Below are 17,144 nucleotides of genomic sequence, written 5' to 3'. Positions count from 1 at the left end.
TATGAGAGTAGTAGAGCCTGCGTTAGAATTAGAAGTGGATAGAGTAAGTGGTCTGAGGTAAAGGTGGGACTTCACCAGGGATGTCATATTGCCTTAGCTGTTCAAGTAAGGTGATGAGATCTACAAGGGGATAGGATGGCAGCAAATTGGAAATGAGTATTAAAAGAGAGAGACAGGAGGAAGTGGATAGTTTTAGATACTTGGGGGGCAAATGTGGCGGGAAAGGGAGGAGTGGAGGTGAAGGTAGAATGTAGATTGAGAGAACCAAGTAAATGCCCTGGGGTATTAAAAACTGTAATGAGAAATAGACATTTGTAAATGGATGCTAAAAGGAGATTGTATGAAGGAGTGATTGTGCCGACAGCACTGTATGGGGGGTATAAAGTTTAAATGTATTTACGTAGTTGTATCTCACAGGAAAGGGAGCTATACTTGTGGTGTCCCATCTTTGTATCTCTCCATATCTAGTTTGCTTTTAAATTCTTGTATTGTTTTTGCACACAATTGGCTGGATAAAGTGAGAAATAAAGAGGTGAGGAGGAGAGCGGAGATGGAGAGGGAGTTGGGAGATAGGGTTGATGAAAGTATTGAGATGGTTTGGACTCAAGAAAAGAATGAATGAAGAAAGATTATGAAAAGAGGTGTGGAAGGCAGAGGTGGAGGGAGAGAATGTGAGGGGGCGACCAAGGATGAGATGGATGGATGGGGGTAAAAGGAGCATTGAGAAAGAGGGGAATGTCTGTTGAGAAAGGATGGGAGAGGACAGAAGATAGGGGTGAATGGAGAATGGTTGTGTATGGATGATGCTGTGATACATGGAAGGGAGTGGGTGGGGATGAGGTTTGAGGGAGTATGTGTGAATGATATTTTGATGCAACCCAGAAGGATTTCTCCCTGTCTTCTTTTTTTCTACATGAGGGGACTGAGAAGGGAGGTTGCTGGTTAAATGAAGCGGCCTTGCTGTGGATGTGCTGTGTCCTGCTGCATTGCTTCTGACACAAGGCAATGGGCAAGATGCAGGGATGACCTGTCATTCAGGAAGAACCAGGAGAATAGGGAGGGAAGGAGGGAGGGGTGGTGAATTGGAGTGGAGTAAGTGGGGATTAGGGCTACCTCCCTTGTAAGGGGGTAAAAGCCCTTGGTATATGTATGTGTATTTACCTAGTTGTATTTTACGGGAAGGGGAGCTATGCTCGTGGTGTCCCGTTTTCATATCTCATTTTATCTAAACTATTTTTAAATTCATGTATTGTTTTTGCACACACCACTTTCTCATCTAACTTGTTCCAACTGTCTATTACTCTGTGAGGAAAGCTGTTCTTTTTCAGGTCTCTTCTATAGATATCCTTTTTGATTTTCTTTCCATGTCCTCTTGTATTTCTGTCATCCCATTTTATCAGATTCTCTCTTATCAGTAATTTCTATGCCTTTCATGATTCTGTAAATAGTTATCAAATCTCCTCTCTCTCTTCTTTGCTCTAGTGTCTGTAGTTCAAGTTTTTCTAGTCTCTCTTCATATGATAGTTTTGCGAGTGTAGGTGCTAATTTTGTAATTGCTCTTTGTATTCTTTCAAGTTTTTTTATACATTTTTTTGTAGTTGGTGACCATATCGTTGCCGCATATTCCAATCTTGGTCTTATCAGGGTGATTAGAATTTTCTTCACCATTTCTTCATCCAAATATGTAAATGCAACTTTGATTGTTCTTATTAAATTATAGGTTTCTCCAAAAATCTTATTTATATGTTTCTCAGGTGACATATTATTCATAACAATGACTCCCAAGTCCTTTTCATTTTCCACTTATTTTATTCTTTCTTCTCCCAATTTATATGATCCTGTTATTCTGTTTTTACTTTTTCCAAATTCCATTATACTACACTTCTTTGTATTGAACTCCATTTCCCACTTCCTACTCCATTCCTGTACTTTGTTTAGATCTCTCTGTAGTGATTCACAATCTTCTTCCGTGTTCACTTTTTTCAATAGTTTTGCATCATCTGCAAAGAAGCTCATATAGCTTTCAATTCCTTCATCCATATCATTAATATATATAGCAAACATTATTGGGGCCAGAACCATTCCTTGTGGAACACCGCTTATTACTTCATCCCATTTTGAGTGTTGGTCTCTTATCACTACTCTCATTTTTCTTTCTTGCAAAAAGTTTTGGTTGATCTTTACACTTTTCTATGACATCTTTTTCATATTTTCTCTTTTCCTCTCTGCACGTTTGTACATATTCATTTCTATAACAAGTATATATTTTCCATTTTTCAGGTCTTCTGTATTTTTTCCATCTGGTCCAGGCTTTGTCTCTTTTGTCTTTTAACTCCCTACAACTTTTGTTGTACCAGCATTTTACATATTCTTTTTCTTGTTTTTGTCTTGGGACATACTTTTCCACTCCTTTTTTGTAAATTTTTGTCAAAATATTCCATTTCTCCTCCACTGTTGTTTCTTCTTTGTATATTTCTTCCCAGTTTTCTTGTTGAAAGAATTCTCTTATTTTATCAAAGTTTGTTTTTTCATACATCATTCTTCCTTTTCTATATTGTTCATTTCTTTTCATATATTTCTCCTCATTATGTTCCAGTTCAATCAATATGTGGTCACTTTTACTTATTGGTGTTTTATATTCAATTTTGTCCACTATTCTAGGTTCAGATGTAATTATTAAGTCTAGTCTCGACGGTTCTTCTTCATTTCTATACTTAGTGTTCTCCTGTATCCATTGTGTCATTGTATCGTCAGTAATCATCTCAAGTAGAGCGTTTCCCCATGAGCCGTCTCCACCCTTTACTGTCATTTCTTCCCAGCAGATTTCTTTGCAATTAAAGTCGCCCATTATAACTATTCTTCCTCCATCTTCCATTATTTTATTTAATGTTATCTTTGTGTTCTCTAACATACTTTTATGTTCACTCTCCTCCCATGAGGCTGTTTTCAGAGGCACATAATTTATCACAAACTTTCTGCTCTTCTTATCTCTGTCTTCCACTTCTATCATAATCATCTCTACTGTATTCTTTCCATATATGACACCCCTCACGTTTATATCCTTCTTAGTCAGGAACATAACTCCACCCCCTTGCTTTTTCTCTCTGTTTTTAATCCAATAATTATATGCATCATGTCCTACACTGTTGGGTGGTAGTGGGCCTTTTAATTTTGTTTCTACAATTCCCATTATGTCCGGTTCTTTTTCTTTCAAATAATCATTCAGCTCATTCAATCCTGTTATTAATCCATCTATATTTGTGTAAGACACTCTTAGTTTTCTGTCACTTCCATTGTGTTCTCTGTTTCCCTTTTGTTTTTCTCTTGTATGTCGAACCGCCTTAGTTTCATATTCACTACTCTCCAATAGAATCTCTCTTTTTCTGACTCCGTTCTGCTCTCGTTTTTTTTCTTAGCTTCAAGTCTTTTCTGTTTTTCTTCCTCTCTTTCCTCTTTATTCATTTCCCTCTTTATCCATACCTTTTTATATTGTTCACTTGTTGCTAGTTTCCCTGTTTTGGATAAGATATTCTCTGCCGTCGTTTGTGACCTGAATTTAATCTTAATTGGTCTGGTCTTATCTGTACTATACTTTCCGAGCCTGAATTTTTCCTCAATTTCCTTCATAATTTCTGGTTCATCTTCCTGAACTAATTTTAGTAAACTGCTTAATTTTTCATTTTCCTCATTGGTTCTTGAGGTTCTATCTGGGTTATGTTTCTCTTCCATTCCTAATATAATTATACATTTCTTTTTATCAGCTAAGTCTCTTACTATATTCTCCTTCTGTCTCATCACTTTAATAACTGAGTCTTCAGTTTGTTCTCACATTTGCTGTTTGATTATGTCAGTAAATGCAACTTTACTGTTTTCTTGAATTATCTTCCATCCCTCTCTGTTTTCTTTATTATTCATCTTTAACTCTTCATTCTCCTTTTTTACTTCTTTTAACTGTCTTTTTAGGTCTTCTATTTCCTTAGTTAAGTTTTTGTTCGCCTTCTCTAGTTCTTCCAATTTTTCAACCCTCTGTACAATGTTGTTAACATGACCGAACCTACGCTCCCAGTGCTCGATCATCTTATCGAACTTCTCTTCTAGTCTTGTCAGTCGGGGGGGGGGGGGGGTTGTGTCCCCCCCACCCTCTTTAAATCCCTGGAAAATATTCTCATCACTTTCTACTGTATTGCTCTTATCTATACTTCTAATCTTTACATTTTTATTAGACATTTCGTCGTCACTCAGTTGGTCGGGGGGCCGTTTTTTGGTGTTTACATTTCGTTTGCCTGGGCCAAGTCTTCTCCTTCCTCATTTCCTTCCATTTCCCTCAGCAATCCCTCCCCTTCTCCTCTTTCCCTACTTTCCCACTACCCCACGAGCAATTTCCCCCCACCCTGTAAATACAATAGGCACTTCCTTTGCTTTGGGATCCACGAAACTTCACTTTTCTTCAGAACGTCCTCTAAGCCGTCCGTTCGTTGAAGTGTGTGTGTGTGTGTATATATATATATATATATATATATATATATATATATATATATATATATATATATATATATATACCGTATCTGCAAAAAATATAGAGTGCTCCCCATTGAAATCAAGGCTAAAAAGCTCTCCGAACTTTTTGCTTTTCCCACCACTGTCAGGCATCTTGTCATTATTATTTTACATCTAGCAACTCAATCAGCTTGCATTTTCCTGCCTTGGTGCTCTTCAAGCTCTTGTGGAGAGGGGTTGTGTTATTTTTTGCTCCAGCCTCCTACCCCCTATTTTCATTGTTTTACTTTGTGACACTGCAGTTTTAGGAGACATTCATCCTGATGGCTCCAACTAACCTTAGTGGTGAGGAAAAGACTCATATTTTGGCCTGGAAGACTGAAAATGTGTTGACAATTTTTTTTTCAAGACTTACAGGGCGAGGTGAGAGCACCATTTGACGTCTGGTCGCTACAGCTCGTGGACTCCCACCCAACGTCATACCACCTCAAAAACCTGTCCCTGGAAGGCTTAGAAAGACCTCTAAGTCTACTGACAACCTCCTATGACATGAATCACTCTCGTACGAGGTTGTCAGTATGCTTAGAGGCCTTCCAGGGACAGGTTTTCGAGGTGGTACATTGTTGGGTGGGAGGCCACGAGCTGTAGCCACCAAATATTGAATGGTGCTCTCACCTCGCCCTGTACGTCTCAAAATCTCTTTCGTTGATACATTTGCAGTCTTCCAGGCCAAAATATTAGCCTTTCCCTCACCACTAAGGTTAGTAGGAGCCATCAGGATGAATGTCTCCTAAAACTGCAGCGCCACAAAGTGAAACAACGAAAATAGGGGGTAGGTGGCTGAAGCAAAAAATAACACAACCCCTCTCCCCAAGAACTTGAAGAGCACTGAGGCAGGAAAACGTAAGCTGGCTGAGTTGCTAGATGTAAAATAATAATGACAAAATGTCTGACAGCGGCGGCAAACGCAAAAAGTTCAGAGTGCTTTTTAGCCTTGATTTCAATGGGGAGCGCTCTATACTTTTTGTGGATACTATATATATATATATATATATATATATATATATATATATATATATATATAATTTATATTCTCTTATATATTGTTTGCTGGTACTTACAGATTGCAGGTCTCCTGTACCACCTTCCCATCGACAGAGACCTATTTTATGATCTTGAAGATGGTGATACTACTAAACTGAGACTTGTCTTCAAGACTACTGATGGAAGCACAGTGGGTGTCAATTCCTGGATCCAGTTTGACCCCATTAAACAAGAAATCTATGCTTTGTAAGTAGGAGGAACTGTCAATGTACTTTAGCATTTGTATGCATGCATACACTCTCTCTCTCTCTCTCTCTCTCTCTCTCTCTCTCTCTCTCTCTCTCTCTCTCTCTCTTTTAGCTTCCATATCTTCCTATCCCCTTTACCCTCCCAACCTCCCTCTCCCCCCTCCCCCACCACCTTCTTCCTTCTCTACTTTCTCCCCTCCACTCCTAACCTCCCTTCCCACCTCTTCTTTCAAAGCTCCCTCTCCTATCTCTTTCCCAACTTCCCTCCTTGTCACCCTTCCCAACCTCCCTCCCCATATCCCCTCCCCCTCCTAACCTCCCTCCCCATCTCCCCTTCTTCTTTCTCCCCATCCTTCCCCCCACCTTCCCCTTCCCAACACTCCTTACCCCTCCTCCTCCCAACCTCCCCTTCCACCTCCTCCTCCCAACCTCCCCTTCCACCTTTGCCTTCCCAATATCACTCTCCACCTTCCCCCTCCTTCCTCCCCCTACCCCTCACTCCTCCTCCTCCCCTACCCCTCCCAACCTCTCCCTCCACCTTTGCCCTTCCAACATCCCCTGACCCCACCCAATCTCCCTCTCCCAACCTCCCTGCCACCTTCCTCCTTCTAACATCCTTCCCCCTACTAACCTCCCTCCCAGCCTCCCTTTCCCATCTCACCTCCTCCACCCCCTCTTTCTCCATCTCCCCCTCCTCCCCTCATCCACATTCACCTCTCATTCCTCTCCCCTTGACCAACCTCGTTCCTTTCCCCTCCCTCTTTCCAACCTCCCTCCCTTCTCCCACTCTCTCCCATAATCTGATGTTTCACTGGGTATAAAACATATAGGAATTCTAATTCGAGTTATTTCTTGCAGGCCTCTTGAGGAACATATTGGACGCTACACATTCACCCTTGAGGCCTTTGATTCTGAAGGCCAGTCTGCTAAAGATTCTATTATGATTCATGTTCAGCAGCCTCGTGAAGCACGCAACTACAACCATCAATTCACTGCCACACTCAGGCTTACTAAGAAATATGAGTATGAGTTCATTTACTCTCTAGACTGGCAGGTGAGATTTACATCAGTTATCACTTCTTGTATTATGTTTCTCTTCTTTGTTTGTATACTTGAATGTTATCAGTCATGCCTAGATTTTTTGCTTTTATATAATCCATTTATTTTGGCTTGCAGAGGAACCTGATGGAAAAGATTGCAGATATTTATGGGGATGGAGATGTTAGCAGTATAAATGTTAGGTCCATATCACGAAACCCCATCAAGTTCTCATGGACTAATACTACTCTTGTTAATCCACGCTCAACAAGCTGCCCAAAGAACCTCATGGCTATCAAAAAGGTAGAAATTGCAATATGTGTAATAGGAAAGCAAGAATACAATTTGCTGAAGTTATAATAATGAGTGGTAAAGGAATATAGTAAGTTAATACAAGAGTAAACTAAGTGACTAGGCTAGCCCACTTATAAGGAAGAAAAGGCCTTTTGGTGCACGTGTGTGTATTTACCTGGTTGTATTTTATGGGACAAGAGCTATGCTTATAGTGACCTGTTTTCGCATCTCTCCGCATCCAGTTTATTCTTAAGATTGTGTATAGTTTTGGCACTCACTGTTTCTCTGTTTAGTTTGTTTCAGACATCAATCACTCTATGTGGGAAGCTATGCTTTTTCAAAACTCTTCTGTAACTGTCCTTCTTTAACGTCTTCTCATGTCCTCTTGTTTCTCTTCTGTCCCATTTTAATAAGTTGTCTCTATCAAGAATTTCCATCCCTTTCATAATTCTGTAAATGGTCAACAAATCACCTCTTTCTCTTCTCTGTTCCAGTGTTGATAGATGTAATTTCTCCAATCTTTGTTCATATGTCAAATTTGATAGTGTAGGTGCCATTTTTGTCACTGCTCTTTGAATTCTTTCTAATTTTCTTATGTTTTTTTTTTTTTTTGTGCTAGGTGCCCATAGTGTTGCAGCATACTCTAGTTTAGGTCTTATCAGTGCAACCACAATTTTCTTTACAATTTCTTCATCCATGTAGTCGAAGGCCACTTTCATTAATCTTAATAAGTTAAAAGTCTCTCCAACTAGTTGTTGTTGTTGTTGTTGTCGTTCCCTAGACTGTCTGTCCGAGCAGTCCCGTCTCCCCAAGGAATGCCACAGCCGAAACTGGGTTTTCCCACAAATCCTTTATAGAGTGTATATTGTGTTGTTTGTGTGCATGATTGTGTATAATGCAGTCTTCCATTATATGTTGTATGGTATGGGGTGAAGTTTTACATCCTGGGCAGCTATTCACAATGCGGTCATCCAGCCTCTTCTGGTAGCTTAGAAGTGCTGGGTGGTGACCGCACCGCAGTCTGGCCAGGTGGACTCTGTCCTTTCGTGGGAGAGAGGATTCAGAAGGGTGGATATCAGGGGGTCTGGCATGCAGCAATGTGTTGTCTTTCAGTGTGTTAATGGAGCGGTGAGTGATATGATTATGAATATGTTTCCGGAGGCTGGTATTTGGTGGTTGTGGAGGAAGAGAAGAGAGTATCTGTGTGTGATACAGGTCTTTGGGTGTTGTTTATTGACATGTTTATCAGGTGTCAAGTCACTTGAGATAATCACTCCCAGGTCCCTTTCTGAGTCTACTCTTTTGACTTCCTTGTTACCAATTTTATATTGACCTATTCTATTTTTGCTTTTTCCAAATTTGATTATACTACATTTCTTAATGTTAAAGTTCATTTCACACCTCTGACTCCATTCCCATATTTTGTCTAGGTCTTCTTGTAGCGATCTGCAATCTTCTTTTGTGCTTACTCTCTTGAGTAATTTGGCATCATCAGCAAAGAAGTTCATGTTACTCTTCACTCCATATCATTTATATATATGGCAAACATTAAAGGAGCCAATATAGAGCCTTGCGGTACACCACTTATAACATCTTCCCAGTTTGAATTTTTGTCTCTAAGTACCACTCTCATTTTTCTCACACTTAAGAAATCCTTCATTCATTCCAGTAGCTTACCTTGTATTCCTACTATTATTTCAATTTTTTATTAACTTTTTATGTGGTACTATGTCAAAAGCCTTCTGCAAGTCCAACAAGGCATAATCTGCCCAGCCATCTCTTTCTTGTATTATCTCAATTAATCTTGAGTAAAAGCATATTAAGTTTGTGGTACATGATCTTCCACTTCTAAAGCCAAATCACATTGGTCCACTATTATCTGCTGACGGTCAACTTGAATTTTCAAATGAAGGAATGTGTAATATTTTAAACAATTATTTTAGCTTGGTATTCGTAAACGAAACACCTCAAAGTGAACTCCAAACTGAAACCTGTGAAAAGTCTAGGGTAAACTTACTACGGTAAATATAATAAAAGAAAAAATTAAAAGGTGTATAGAGAAACTCAAAGTTAATCAAACACCAGGGCCTGATGGTTGGCATCCAAGAATCTTAAAGGAAATGAAAAATGAGGTTGTTGTTCCATTTGAAATTATTTTTAAGAAATCCATCATATCCGGAGATGTCCCAAGAGAATGGAAGCTAGCTATTTACTCCCATATTCAAAAAAGGTGACAAAAAGAAACCAAATAACTATAGGCCTATAAGTTTGACTTCAATCGTAGGAAAAATAATGGAAACTATCATCAGAGATGCTGTCGAACATCATTTAGAAAGTAACCATTTGATAAATGGCCAGCATGGTTTCAGACGGAAACGTTCTTGCGTGACTTACTTGAATTCTACAACACAGTTATCTCGAATTATGACAAAAGAAACAATATAGATTTAATATATCTAGACTTTGCAAAAGCTTTTGATACCGTCCCCCACAAAAGACTGCTTACTAAATTAGCTTCGCATGGAATAAGTGGTAGCCTATTAAGTTGGACTAGTAATTGGTTGAATGATCGAAAACAGAGAGTTGTTTTAAATGGAAAAACTTCTAGATGGCAAAATGTTACAATTGGAGTTCCTCAGAGTTCTGTTCTTGGGCCACTTCTTTTCATAGTATATATAAATGATATAGACCATGGACTAAAATCTACTGTTTCTAAATTTGCTGATGATACAAAACTGTGTGGAATGGCAAATGATCACTTAAACCATTTAGATATTCAAGAAGATTTAGATAAATTACAGCAATGGTCTGAAAAGTGGCTAATGAAATATAACACAAGTAAATGCAAGGTAATGCACATAGGTAAAAATAACAGTAAGTACGATTACAAGTTATTTGGAAATTCGTTAACAAAAGTGAATAGTGAAAAAAATCTCGGCGTAATTATCAGTAACAATATCAAATTATCCAAGCAGTGTATTTCAGCCTCTGAGAAAGCAAATAAGATTCTAGGACTGATTGCGCGATCTTTTGACTTCAAAAGTCCATCACTCATTAACAAGCTATATAAATCGTTAATTCGTCCACATTTGGAATATGCTGTTTCCATATGGTCACCGAATCTCTTTAAAGACATTGACAGACTGGAAAAAGTACAACGGCAAGCCACAAAACTGATTCCAAAATATCAAAAACAAATCATACGAAAATCAACTAAAACATATGAATCTGTTTTCCCTAAAAAAGTGTAGACTCAGAGGTGAATTGATACAGGTCTTTAAAATTCTAAAGGGAATTGACAACATCAAAAGTGACAAAATTTTCACATTGAATGAGAATGAGACAAGAAACAATGGTCTCAAACTGTCCGGAAATAGATTCAATTTGGAAATGAGTAGAAATAACTTTGCCAACCATGTAGTTAATGAATAGAATAAACTTCCTGCACAGGTAGTGCAATGTAGTGCAGTTCAAAGCTTTAAGAATCATTTAGATATATACCTAACCAAGATGCTGTAATGATTATAATTCATTTTATATTATTTTTTGTTTTATCATTTGTTTGATTCTCATTTATCATTAGTTATAAGTCAATTTCTTATTATTTACCGTTTACCTGTTTGTTTATTGTTTAACTATACCTATGCATTTATTTATGTATTTTATTTATTATTTACATTATTATAGTTTTTATTTATTAACATGAATTTTTTTTTGCATCCAACCTAGATATGGACCAAAAGGTCTCCTGTTGGCATGCTCTGCCTTTGTAACCCATAGTAATCCTTTGTATTTTATTCTCTTCCAAGTGTTTGATCCATTTGTTTTTGATAACTTTTTCGCATATATTTGCTACTGTGCTTGTTAGGGATACTGGTCTGAAGTTTGTAGGATCTTCTTTGTTTCCTCCTTTATATATTGGTACTATGTTTGCATCTTGTGGTACCTTTCCTTCTTTGAGTGAAAAGTCTATTATCTTGTATATTTTGACCGTCAGTTCGTCTATACACTCTTTCAGTATCCATTTTGCAATTTCATCCGGTCCATAAGATTTCCTAACATCTAGGTTTTTTATTTGGTCTCTAATTTCTTTTTGTGTTTCCTTTATTTCTTTCATTATGGGTGATCTTTCTTGTTGTCCATCTTCCCAAAATTGTGAGCTTTCAATTGTAAAAACAGACCTGAAATGTCTGATCATAACTTTAGCCATTTCTGTGTCATCTATATATTCTTTATCTGCCTGTATAGTTCCAGTTTACAAGGGAAAAGGGGACAAGTGTGAATGTAGTAGTTTCAGAGGGATTAGCTTGTTAAGTGTAGTTGGGAAGGCTTATGGGAGGATCTTGATTGAGAGGATTAGGAGAGGAACAGAGGGAGTAATTGGTGAGGAACAGTGTGGATTTAGGACGGGTAGAGGTTGTGTAGATCAGATTTTTGTGGTAAGACAGATATGTGAGAAAGCTCACATATCTGTGAAAGGGGAAGGATGTTTTTTGGGCCTTTATGGACCTGGAAAAGGCTTACAACAGGCTAGATAGAAAGGCACTGTTGGAGGTTTTGCAGATATACGGGATAGGAGGAAAGCTTCTTGGAGCTGTCAAGAGTTTTTATGAGAGTAGTAGAGCTTGTGTCAGGATTAGAAATGGAGAGAGTGAGTGGTTCAAGGTAAAGGTGGGACTTCGTCAAGGATGCATTATGTCACCCTGGCTGTTCAACTTATACATGGATGGGGTAGTGCGAGAGGTAAATGCAAGGGTAGTGGGTCAGGGATTGGAGATGGTTAAAGAAAATGGAGAAAAGTGGGAGGTGAGCTGGTTCCAGCTGTTGTTTGCGGACAACACTGCACTTGTGGCAGGATCGGAGGAGGGATTGAGGAAGTTGGTGACAGAGTTTGGGAGAGTATGTGATAGCAGAAAGCTAAAGATAAATGTGGGTAAAAGTAAGGTGATGAGATGTACAAGGGGTGAAAGTGGCAGTAGACTGGAAGTGAGCATAAAGGGAGAGAGACTGGAGGAAGTGGATAGTTTTAGATACTTGGGTGCAAATGTGGCAGGAAAAGGTGGAGTGAAGGTGGAGGTAGAATGTAGATTGAGAGAAGCAAGTAAATGCCTTGGTGGATTGAAGAGTGTAATGATTAATAGACATTTGGGAATGGATGCTAAGAGGACACTATATGAAGGAGTGATTGTGCCAACAGCACTGTATGGGGCAGAAACATGGAACATAAGAGAAGAAGAGAGAAGGAGTTTGAATGTGTTTGAGATGAGGTGTCTGAGAAGTATGATGGGGGTTACTAGGCTAGATAGAGTGAGAAATGAGGAGGTGAGGAGGAGAACAGGGGTGGAAAGGGGGTTTGGAGATAGGGTTGGTGAAAGAGTATTAGGATGGTTTGGACACATGGAAAGAATGAGTGAAGAAAGACTAGTAAAAGAGGTATGGAAGGCAGATGTGGAGGGAGTGAACATGAAGGGACGCCCTAGGATGAGGTGGATGGATGGGGTGAAGGGGGCTTTGGGGAAGAGGGGAATGTCTGTTGAGGAAGGACGGAAGAGGACAGAACACAGGGGTGAATGGAGAATGGTTGTATATGGATGATGTTGGGATGCATGAGGTGGAATGGGTGGGGGAATGGGGGGTGAGGTAGTATGTGTGAGCAAAATTTGACGCAGCCCAAAGGGATTTCTCCCCATCTTCTCCTTTTCTGCATGAGGGGACGGAGAGAGGGGGTCGCCGATTTAATGAAGCGGCCTTGCTGTGGATGTGCTGTGTCTTGCGACACTGCTTCTGACCCAGGGCAGTGGACAAGGTGCAGGGATGACCCGTCATCCAGGAGGTGCTAAGATAAGAGGGAGGGTGGAGGGGTGTGGAGTATATTCAGGGATGGAATGGGTGGGAATGATTTTATGCCTTTTCCTTTTTGGCTACCTCCCTTGTAAGGGGGAAAAACCTTGGTATATGTATGTATGTGTTTGTCTTTTGATTTATCATTTACATATCTGTAAAAAAGTTTAGGTTGATCCTTACATTTGTCTATAATATCTTTTTCATAGTTTCTGTATTCTTTTCTGCATATATTTACATATTTGTTCCTAAGTTTTATATATGTTTGCCATTTGGATGTTTTTTTATCTCTTTTCCATCTTTTCCAGGCTTTGTCTCTTCTGTCTTTACCCTCACTGCACCTTTTGTTATACCAACACTTTCTATAAATCTCTTTTTGATTCTTCTTTGGTACATATCAATTATTTCCTTGTACTTTTCTTTGAATATGTTCCATTTGTCTTCCATCTTTGTTTCCTGTTTGGAGAATTTACCCCAGTTTGTGTTTTGGAATTTTTTTCTAAGTTTTAAAAAGTCTGTTTTGTTGTACATTAATCTTCCTTCTCTATGTTTTTCATTCCTTTTTACATTGTTTTTGTTCTTTTAATTAAAACTCTATTAGCGTATGTTCACTCTTTCCAATTGGTGTTTTATATACCATTTTGTTCATGATATCTGGTTCAGAGGTTAATATTAAGTCTAGTTTCGACAGTTCCTCATTGTTTCTATATCTAGTATTTTCCTTAACCCATTGTGTTAAGGTATATTCGATGGTCATATCCAGTAGAATGTTGCTCCAAAGTTCTTCTCCCCTTTTACTATCATTTCTTCCCAGATTATATCCTTTGCATTAAAGTCACCCATGATTACTATGTTACCACCCTCTTTCAGTAACTCATTTAGCACATTCATTTTGTCTTCCAGTAATTTAGAATGAACACTATCAGACCAAGCCTTCGTTTTTGGTGACACATATACTGCTACAAATTTTCTACATTTCATATTTTTATTTACAAATTTAATCATAATTAATTCCACATTATATTTGCCTTCATTCATCCTTGTCACATTTAAACCCTTTTTGGTCAATATCATGACACCTCCCTGTTTGTCTGTTCTATTTTTTGCCCAGTGGTTGTATAAATCTTGTCCCACCATACTTGTTGATAGAGGACCTTTCAGTTTTGTCTCCACAATTCCCATAATGTCAGGTTTCTCTTTTTCTAGATAGTTGTTTAGTTCATTAATTCTAGGGATCATGCCGTCAATATTTGTGTATGCCACTTTTAGTTTCATATTTTCTTCTCATTTTTGGTTTAAGTTTCCATTTTTCTGATGTACCATTTTTTCAGTCTCAAGTCCAGTACTCTCCAAAAAAATCTTGTTTTTTTTTCGTCTCTGTTCTTTTCTCATTTTTATCGTTGGCTTCAATTCTGAGAGCCTTGTCTTTCTCTTTCTCCTCATCACTCATTTCTTTTTTTATCCATATATGTTTGAATTTCTTGCTGTTTGCTAATTTAGTTGCTATCAATAGTACCTCCTCAGCTATCATTTGAGTTCTTAGTTTTATTTTCAGAGGTCTGTGTTGTTTTTCTTTTGAGTATTTGCCTACCCTGTGAATCTCGTCAATTTCTTTGTCAAAATTTTGCCCTTCATCCTGAATTTCTTTCAGAATTTCCTTAGCTATTTCCTTTTCCTCCTTTTATTCTCTGGTATTTATACACATCATGTTTTTCTTTGATACCATGGACCACAATGCATTTACCTTTGCCAATTGTATCTCTCACCCAATTTTAAGAGGTGGAATGGAGTGTATTTAGGGATGGAATGGGTGGGAATGGTTTTTATGCCTTTTTCTTTTTGGCTACCTCCCTTGTAAGGGGGAAAAAGCCTTTATATATGTATGTACTTTCATAACTGTTTCTTTTGTATTTTCCTCCATCTGCTTTTGTACTATTTCTCTAAAGGATATTTTTTTTATTTTCCTGTTCTTATTTCCATTGAATTTTTATTTCAAGGTCTGTTTCTTTGATCAACTCTTCCACATTTCCAGTTACAACCTGTAATTGCTCTTTGACCTCCTTTTTCATTTCTCCATTTTTTTTTTTTTTTTTTTTTTTTTTTTTCTCTTTTGAGCACATCAATTTTGCTCTTTAGGTTGCTTAATTCTCTAATTGTTTGCTCATTACTCTTACACAACGTAATCAATTCTCTAAGTGTGTGTGTATTTACCTAGTTGTATTTTACAGGACGAGAGCTATGCTTGTAGTGACCCGTTTTCATATCTCTCTGCATCCAGTTTATTCTTAAAATCGTGTATAGTTTTGGCATTCACTGTTTCTGTGTTCAGTTTGTTCCAGATATCAATCACTCTATGTGGGAAGCTATTCTTTTTCAGGTCTCTTCTATAAGTGTCCTTCTTTAGTTTCTTTTCATGTCCTCTTGTTCCTCTCATGCCCCACTTTAATAAGTCATCTCTATCGAGGATTTCCATCCCTTTCATAATTCTGTAAATAGTCAATAAATCACCTCTTTCTCTTCTCTGTTCCAGTGTTGACAGATGTACATACATATACCAAAGGCTTCTTCCCCCCACACGGGGGGAAGCCAAAAAGAAAAAGGCATAGAAACCACTCCCACCCATTCCATTTCCTATATACTCCACTCTCCTCCACCCTCATCCCTCCCTCTCATCTTGGCACCTCCCAGATGACGGGTCATTCCTGCATCCTGTCCACTGCCTTGGGTCAGAAGCAGTGTCGCAAGACACAGCACATCCACAGCAAGGCCGCTTCATAAATTAGGTGACCTAACACAAGCTCTACTACTCTCGTAAAAACTCTTGACTGCTCTTAACAGCTTTCCTCCTATCCCATATATTTGCAGTACCTCCCACAGTGCCTCCCTGTCTACCCTGTCATAAGCCTTTTCCAGATCCATAAAAGCCTAAAAAACATCCTTACCTTTTCCTATAGCTTTCTCACATATCTGTCTTACCACAAAAATCTGATCTACACAACCCCTGCCTGTCCTAAACCCACACTGTTCCTCACCCATTACTCCCTCTGTTCCTCTCCTAATCCTCTCAATCAAGACCCTCCCATAAGCCTTCCCAACTACACTCAACAAGTTGATCCCTCTGAAACTACTACACTCACACTTGTCCCCCTTTCCCTTGTAAAGCGGAACTATACAGGCACTCCTCCAGTCCTCCGGCACTCTACCCTCTCTCCAGCAAACATTAAATAACCTCACCAGCCAGTCCACCATAACTGTACCTCCTTTCTTCAGACCTTCTGCATGGCATCCATCCAGACCAGGTGCCTTACCTGCTCTCATCATCTTAACAGATGTTTTCACTTCATCCTTCCCTATTTCTCCTCCATTTTCCTCACTCATCACTCTCATTTTCTTAGCTCCTCCCACTGCAGCTACCTTTCCCTCCCTATCCTCCTTCACATTTAGCAACTCCCTAAAATACTCTGCCCACCTTCCTCTCACTGCCTTCTCTTCCATTATCATCTCTCACATCTGCACCTTTTACCTTTTCTTCTCTACTTGATTCGCCTCCTCTTCCTCTTTTAATTTCCTTCCAAAACATCTTTTTATTGCTTTCAAAATTTTCTGTCATACTCTTACCCCATTTCACATCTGCTCTCCTCTTTGCTTCCTCTATCTTATGCTTAACTTCCCTTCTCTTTACTTTGTACCTCTCATACGATTCCCTCGTCATAATTTGTAGCCAATCTATGAATGCCTGCTTCTTCTCTTTTACACCTTTCTTTGCTTCCTCATCCCACCACTCACTACCTTTCCTTCTATTTCCTCCTGCCCTCCTTGTTCCACACACCATGTTTCCACATCTTATGACTCCCTCCTTGAACCATCCCCATTCCTCCTCCACTCCTAGTTCTACTCTATCCTTTACTCCCTCCCACTCCTCTTTCAGCTTCTTCTTATTCTCATTCTCCTTTTTTTTTCTCATTTAAGCAGTTCACTCTAAGTACCTTTCTACCTTCTGCCCTTTTCCTCTTTCTCCACCTATTCTCCACTCTCAATTTACCTTCCACCTGAAAATTATCTGATATTCACCCACTCGCTCCCCTTAGAACATGTACATCCTTAACTCTTCCTACCATACTCCTGGTCACCACTATATAGTCCATTAACGCTCTATCTGCCACCCTTCCATCCACCACCCTC

At 38.9% G+C, this 17,144-nt stretch overlaps 1 protein-coding gene across 1 annotated transcript in view; it reads left to right on the top strand.

Moving 5' to 3' along the window:
* The window catches only part of Dg (Dystroglycan), a 253,094-nt gene that overhangs the window by 197,348 nt on the left and 38,602 nt on the right, over positions 1–17,144 (top strand). Inside the window, exons 10-12 of the mRNA XM_076185188.1 lie at positions 5,621–5,787; positions 6,648–6,843; positions 6,966–7,130. Coding sequence (XP_076041303.1) covers positions 5,621–5,787; positions 6,648–6,843; positions 6,966–7,130 — 528 coding nt within the window. The remainder of the gene's footprint in view (positions 1–5,620; positions 5,788–6,647; positions 6,844–6,965; positions 7,131–17,144) is intronic.

Source organism: Oratosquilla oratoria, chromosome 5, assembly GCF_046742065.1.
Source record: "Oratosquilla oratoria isolate Oo_2021 chromosome 5, ASM4674206v1, whole genome shotgun sequence".
Classification (NCBI taxonomy): Eukaryota; Metazoa; Arthropoda; class Malacostraca; order Stomatopoda; family Squillidae; genus Oratosquilla; species Oratosquilla oratoria.
This window is presented reverse-complemented; position numbering and strand designations above follow the sequence as displayed.